Source organism: Gymnoscopelus microlampas (genome assembly GCF_963454915.1).
Source record: "Gymnoscopelus microlampas genome assembly, chromosome: 15".
In the NCBI taxonomy this organism is placed as follows: Eukaryota; Metazoa; Chordata; class Actinopteri; order Myctophiformes; family Myctophidae; genus Gymnoscopelus; species Gymnoscopelus microlampas.
The window spans coordinates 23,951,336-23,958,803 of NC_139952.1; the positions used below are offsets into that span (position 1 = coordinate 23,951,336).

The 7,468-nt window shown below is 45.0% G+C and overlaps 1 protein-coding gene across 1 annotated transcript in view; it reads left to right on the forward strand.

Annotated features, from left to right (window-relative positions):
• The window catches only part of dlgap3 (discs, large homolog-associated protein 3), a gene marked incomplete at both ends in the record, with an annotated part of 40,535 nt that extends 33,829 nt beyond the window's left edge, over positions 1 to 6,706 (forward strand). The window contains 6 exons of the mRNA XM_084080386.1: positions 139 to 233; positions 1,864 to 2,083; positions 2,788 to 3,082; positions 4,495 to 4,586; positions 5,439 to 5,585; positions 6,398 to 6,706. Coding sequence (XP_083936512.1) covers positions 139 to 233; positions 1,864 to 2,083; positions 2,788 to 3,082; positions 4,495 to 4,586; positions 5,439 to 5,585; positions 6,398 to 6,706 — 1,158 coding nt within the window. The remainder of the gene's footprint in view (positions 1 to 138; positions 234 to 1,863; positions 2,084 to 2,787; positions 3,083 to 4,494; positions 4,587 to 5,438; positions 5,586 to 6,397) is intronic.
• Between the last annotated feature and the right edge of the window lie 762 nt (positions 6,707 to 7,468).

The following is a 7,468-nucleotide window of genomic DNA, read 5'->3' on the forward strand; positions in this document are numbered from 1 at the left end:
TACCATTACATAATAAAACCGTGACAAAATTGGGGTAACTCGTACGCTCTGGCATTTCAATTACATGTGTGTCTCGTGTGTGAGAGTGTGGTTCATCTGTGCTCCAACTCTTTGGTATTCTGTATGTGTTTATGCCAGGTGGACAGCTCAGAGACCTTGTCGGACTCGGACGCAGACGGCAAAGCACTCAGGGAGGTGCACTCCATAGGGGTCCAAGTGGAGGACGACAAGAGGTAACCAAGAACAAACCAAGTATCTACTGCAAAACATACACTCAGGCCTTTTAACTCATGTTTTGCTTCATTAAAAGCTGCAATCCGGAACTTCTTTTAATGAACAAAACGTTATTTGAATCTACTGGAGGTTGTTTCCCTACTCTTTCATTGAGAAGTTTAGACCCTGGTGTCGGGGTAGGACACCTACTGGTTGATAAGTAGTACTGTCTGGAGCTCAAAGCGCTTTGCCCAAACAGGCTTTCTGTCTTAGATCAGCAGTAAGTTTGGCACTGAGGCACTGTGAGATTGAAGATCGAAAAAAAAGGGTGAGCCGGTCAACATTATAGTTAAGTTAAGTCAACATTAAGTATATCGGGTTTAAGTGGTTAACTAATTGAGCTCAGTGACCCCGTTCCAAAAATGTCTACTTTTTTCAGACTTTCTGACTGTAGCCATGACAACTGCTATTCCTATACACAACATGATGCCTTTAACAAGTACACGCAATCTGGCTCCAAAATTATCCACAGCATCACCCACAGATCACATTCACACATAACATGCATGTGTCCACACACTGCATACAGAGACGCGCGTGCACACACCTCCGCCAGCATGGGCTCATGCTCCTATTAACGAAGTGTCGACACAGTCATCGAGGGGGAAGGCGTGGTGAGAACGTGACACCGAGAGTGAAAACGAAGTGAGAGAGAACGGCACGATGAGTCACACCTCATCAGGCGGTGAAGGCGGAAGGGGGAAAGAGCTTAACTTAGAGTCGAGGAGCAGTCCGTGTTTCTCACGCCTTCCAATAACGTGACATTTCAAACGCACTGCTGTGTCATATATATCATGGGATTTTAGTACTTCTAGGTTTACAACAAAGATCCCAAGTAGGCATTTTGTTATCACCGCAATGGCATTTTATTTTTTGAAAATCAAAACGGGACTATACTTGGTCAAATGTGGCAGGGTCTGATATAGTAAAGGCCTTTGCACACAGGGTGCGATTAGTCAATCAGTTTTTACCGCATGCGAAAAGACGCACAAATCGAACTGGGTTTGATTGGAGAAAAAAAAACACATCGCCGCATCGCATTGCCGCACGGTAAATTCGGAGCCGGTGTGCATGAGGTCATTGAGAACCATGTGTTCTTTCAAAAAATGATATTGTCTGTTTTTTCCGTGCGGACGCTGTCTGCAAAGGCCTTAAAAGTATGGCATGTTTTTTTTTTACAGATTATGAAAATGCAGATTGTAAACTTTGGAATGTGTCATGCATTGCAATCTGAAAAATGTTGAGGATACAATTTGAAAGTTGTCAAATCTCAAATCCAGAAGGTGAGAAAAAGCTTATCTCACCTTCCACAGCAAAAGTATTTTGCGGTCCTACAACCGCTCTTTGCTCTTTGTAAAGTGGATTCTTCAACATTTAAACTTGTGTATTATGAAGAAAACAAAAACAACAAACCCATATAAACAATCCCAAATTGCTTCCTTGATTTCAGTTTGCCTACTTGCGGCACATTCTATCAGATCCTGCCACAAATGTGGATAAGCACACAGAAAATAGTTTATTACTCATAGAAAATAAAGACAACTACTTTAGTCTGTGAGAAACACATTCCTCTCTCTGTCTCTGTACTAGGCGAGCTCGATTCAAGCGATCCAATAGCGTGACGGCTAGCGTGCAGGCAGACCTGGATCCCGAGGGCTTCCCGGGGCTCAGCATCGCTGTACCAACACAGGACAAGAGCCTCCAATTCGGCTGTTCCTTCCAGCGGCACTCCTCAGAGCCCGAGTCAGCTGGCCAGTACACCGAGTACCACCGGACTGTCCACACCCAAGGACAGTGGGCCTATAGGGAGGTACTGTATGTTCAGAACTACACACTTAAATGCAAGGTTCAAAGAGTGAATTAGTTGTGTTAATTAGTGGGCTTGATCTCTTGAGGGAGCCCAGTTATATTACTGTCACTATTCTGTATTTATGTATTTCCTTAAAAACTTTGGTACGCTCTAGATAGCCATATTTTCACCTAGTACTTTGTTCAGAGTAAAAACAAACAAACTAAATGCACATATGGAGATTTGGTTTTCAACCACCACTCAGGTCAGACACTACAGAAACCGTGTATTATTAGATGTGTTGTTTGTAATTCATCCCCAAAAATGCTGATGATGATGACACCGATTTGCGCATTTGTCCCCATGATACGCCTATATATGGGAATATTGGTCAGATATTGGTGTGACTTAGGTGTGAGGGCCGCAAAGCCGACTCAAACTTTGTCAAAGTTATTGTTGCCTTTAAAGGTGCTAATTCAAAATGCTAACATCCATGAGTTATTAACTGTACAATTATGTTCAGCCAATATTGACTAAGTTATTCATATAGGCAAGTTTGGTAACGTTTTAAATGACTTCTGACAACATGTAAACAAATGCAATGTAAATATTGAGTCAATAACAAGAAAATGGTCTTCATGTTCAATGTGCACTACTGAATATGGCCGAAGCTGTGAACAGACAATGAATGACACGTTTTCTGTTATTCTCTCGTATTGTACCAGGACTATATCCAGAGTGGATATTCCACTGAGCCATGCCCGGCGGACCCGCGGTCGCACCAGCTCCCCCACCTGCCCCCGCGCGCCCACTCCCCCCTGCCCCTCACCTCCGAGCGGGCCTGGGTGGGCACGCCGTCCCTGGAGGGACCCCGGAGCCTGCCTGACTCGGGCCGCGCCTCCCCCTGCATGAGAGACGGAGAGTTCTTCTTACGCCTGCTCCAGACAGAGGTGGAGAGGATGGAGGGATGGTGTCAGGGCATGGAGAGAGAGGCAGAGGAGAACGAACTGCCCGAGGAGAGTGAGTATGGGCAAAGAGGTCGGATCGGGGGGGACGTTGATGTATCGATTCTACGTAGTTTATATACAGGACTCCCTCTTTCTTTGGTGTTTCGCCCAGGTGGGTGTGGTTATATAACCTCACAGAAAATATGCCTTATAGTGATTCCCAAAGTTTTTGGGTCGTGACCCAAAAGAGGAAAAAAAAATCTTCCCGGTACCCAAACTAGTGAAAATAGCCGCGATGCGACACGTTGTGAGCTTGTAGATCAGCTATTTTCACTACTTCTAAAAGTTTTTTTTAATGCATTTATTAATGGAATTTAGATTTTTTTTTCTGAATAATTGTGACCAAAAAAAATGAAAAAAGAAATTGAAAATCTTTTGAAATATATATATATTTTTTTAAATAAGAATTGAAAAAAGGGATACACACACACACACACACACACACACACACACACACACACACACACACACACGCACGCACTTACTTGAAGCCCAACTGCATAACGGTACAATCTTTGTCAATCAAGTAGGCTAGTAGCTTACATGAATGACAGATTATGATACCACATCGCCATGAATGGAATACGTTTGTATATATTCAACCCATACCGAGCAGTGCCGTCATGTAGGCTATTCCTCATGAGACTCGGGCAGGCTGCAGTGATCCTGTGCCGCCACGTTAATAAGAGACTGGAGCGTCAGGTTTATATCCTTAACCCAGCATGTAGCCTACATAACTCCATACCATAGGGCAAGCTACTGTTAAGTTTGCTAAGACCTCATTGTCCATGAAAAGATGGTCGGGAGTCCCGACTCCCGAAAATGCTCTCGCAAAAGCGCTCGTATATTTTGAAAATAGCAGATCTACAATCTCACAAGCGTTGCATCGCGACGCGTTTTGAGCTTGTAGATCTGCTATTTTCAATGCAGCCAGATCTGCAATCTTATCTGAATGACTGTTAAAGCAGTTTATTTAAATGGGTTTATAAAATGTTATATTTTCACAGGGATTATTTATTAGTGTGTTAGATAATACATTTTGGAGTGAATATATGTGTCCAGATGCCTGTCAGACAGTCAGACACTGCTGCTCTGCAGGTCTACAATGGAACAAACGGGCGCAGCCAACGTCAACAACTGCTCTCGACCAGACGTGAGATCTGAGCGTACCGTAGGCTGAAGGCAAAATCAGGATATATTGATAAATGACAAAAGTTGCGGTTATCTCGCCGTACGCCCATTATTTGGTCTGCACCGCGTTGATAAATGAGGGCCACTGTTTGGGAGCCACTGCCTTAACCTAACCTCAAAACCACGCCCACCTGGGCGAAACACCAAAGAAAGAGGGAGTCCCTTTTATTTACAGCTTCTGACCCTTGCTTCCTTCTCTCCTGTGTTTTCCCACTTCCTGTTCTTTCCTTTTAGTTCTTGAACTGATTCGTAACGCGGTTGGCAGTGCCCAGATGCTCATGTCTCAAAAAGTCCAACAGTTCTTCCGCCTTTGCCAGCAAAGCGTGGTGAGCATTACGTGATTTCTGCCGCAAAATAATTTGTTTAATCTAATCACGTATAACGGCTATTGACCATTTTGACACAGCGGCCAAAATTGCTATGATGTAATTACAAAACAGCCGCTGTGTGAATATGGTCAATAGCATAATCACTTTGCAGAAATTCAATGCATATTATAGAGGATGGAATTAGCCCTGCCCAGCTTAATCCATTAAGACCGGGAACGCACCTGTGTCATTTTAAGATTTCTTTGGCTATTCAAAAATAGCAGATATACAAGCTCAAAGCTATGAGCTTGTAGATCTGCTGTTTTGGAAAAATCATGAAAATGTGTGCAAATCTTTGAATATATGGATTTTTAAAGCAAACGTTTGTAACTCAAATGGCCAAATATCCGCGGCCAAATCAAAAAATGTTTTCTAAATCCTAACAGTATGTTGCTATATCAGTGGTGCTCCAACTTTTCCATGTCAAGGACCCTCAAAATTATATGTATTTGGCCACGGACCACCCATCTCAAAATATATTTTCCAGGGACCCCCCAGAAGCACAGATCGGAGTTAAAAATGTTCACTTAGAAAAATATATATATATTCAAAGATTTGTACACATTTTCCATGATTTTTCAAAAAATTGCAGATCTACAAGCTCATACACTCGTGCCGCGCTATGAGCTTGTATATGTGCATTTTTTTAATTGCCAAAGAAATCAAAGTGAAATTAAAGTGACACAGATGCGTTCCCGGTCTTAAAGGATTTCCTGTCTAATTTCTTTCTTTGTTTCCTCTCGTCTCTTCTTTACTCCTGCCCACAATTATTCACTGGGTCTCCCCCCTGCCCCCTTCTGCCTGTCCCAGGACCCATCTGCCTACCCCCAGCCCAGCACTCAGGACCTCGCAGGCTTCTGGGACCTGCTCCAGCTTAACATGGAGGACGTCAGGATCAAGTTCCAGGACCTCCAGAGGCTTAAGGACTCCGGCTGGAGGCTGCCGCCTGAAAAGAAGGTGAGCCGCCCGAGGGTCTGCTCGGCCCTGGTCACCCTTCAGCACTCCCCGAGAGCCAAGATGGCCGTGTGCAGGCGAGTGGCACAGGTGGTCCAGCCCTCCCAGCCGCCGCTGGCTGTGAAACTACAGAACAGCAAAAGGACCTGAGCCCGCCGCCTGACAGACTTTGGAGCCCAAAAATGTTGCCTAATATTTTGTGAAAATTGTTATTTATCTTTAATGCAGGCATAAAAATGATAATGTCTTTACATTACTAACTGCAGTCTATGTGACACACTGGAATCAAGCTCTGACAAACATTACACAATAGACACTGAACCATTGCAATTCTTTACCGTGTCATTTTGACAACATAACAATAACTAACACTTGTTTCTCTTTTCTTCTTTTTCTTTTACCTCGCCTTTTGCCTCTTCATCATCCTCTTTCCTGCTGTAACCTTATTTTGCATCCTCCTTGATGGCAATGCATGGTGGGACTTCACCATTTTTGTTGTGGTGATTCTTTTGATTGTGTCACTCGTTGTGTCCATGCTGCAACCTGCCTGTGCCCTCTGTCACATATAAACGCCTCCTCACACTCGCAAACTTTAATCGTTTCCTTCTTTACCCATTGCTACATTGCACCATTTTGTCCCTCATTCTCTCCATTGTCCCCCTACATCCTGCATTTTCCAATCGCGACCTCCTTCACTCACCAACACAAAACCATTGTCGTGTACCAACCGATGTCGTACCTCCACGCTGTCCACTGCTTTTTCCCCCCCTGCGACCCTACACCACACCCTGCCACCACGACACCACCACACCTAGGAGGATAAGAAGCTTCCTCCTCCCTTACCAAAGAAGCCAGCTGGGGGGGTGAGCGGCACCCTCCGGGCTGACAGTGTTGGCGACGCAGGGGGCGGAGGTGGAGGGGCAGGGGGCTTGGTGGTCCCTCGCGTGGGCGGCCGCACGCTGCCAGTGAGGGAGAAGTCTCTCGATCTGGGGGACCGTCAGAGGACAGAGGCCAGACGCAGGCTGCTGCAGACCAAGCGGACTGCCTCCTTCCGACAGAACTCGGCCACAGAGAGCGCGGATAGCATCGAGATCTACATCCCCGAGGCCCAGACTCGACTCTGAACAGGGTTGTCCCACAGCAGCCTCTCGGTCTCTGCCGACCCCCCCTCTCCGCAGTTACTTGACATGTAGACTGATTTCTGTCTTTCTCTGAGCCCATGTTTGGGATCTTTTAATGTTCTGCTAATATCAACGTAGTCACTCATTCACTTTCACTCTGCCTTTTCGATTTACTCACTGCGATTGCAAACAAACTCACAACTCAAGCCCTCGTCTGGCTGGATGAGCCAAACTGAGTTGTAAAGAGAGAAGCCTGGATCCGAGGCGGGGGCTCATGGTTTTCAATTTGAGACTTCACTCTTTCTGTATATTCCTTTTTTTATATTTTATTTTACATGGAAAGAAAGCGAGAATCATTTCAATTCACAACAGTGAGTGGAGAGGGGGGTCACACAGTAGTAGTATGCCTGTGCGTGTTCACACAGCACTTCTCTCTCACTGGAAAATAAAGGGCTTAACAGGCACAAAATCTCTTGGGAGCAGAGAGGAGAGAGAATAACTCCCAGTGGATCGTCTACGAATGCTACTGACAACAGAATATTTTCTTTATGTATAGCTGAGATATTCCGCCGGCTATTCTATGTGAGTATAACGCCTATTCCTACGCTTCAGTGGTGCCATCAGCAAGAAAGGATGGATCGGGTGGTTTCAGAGAATCTTTCAGTACCAACACAGTACCCTAAAAATTCTGATGGATGACAATCCGCAAAGACAGTTTTCAATGTAGAGTTAACCAATGGCAAATACCACCTACAGTAGCCGCGA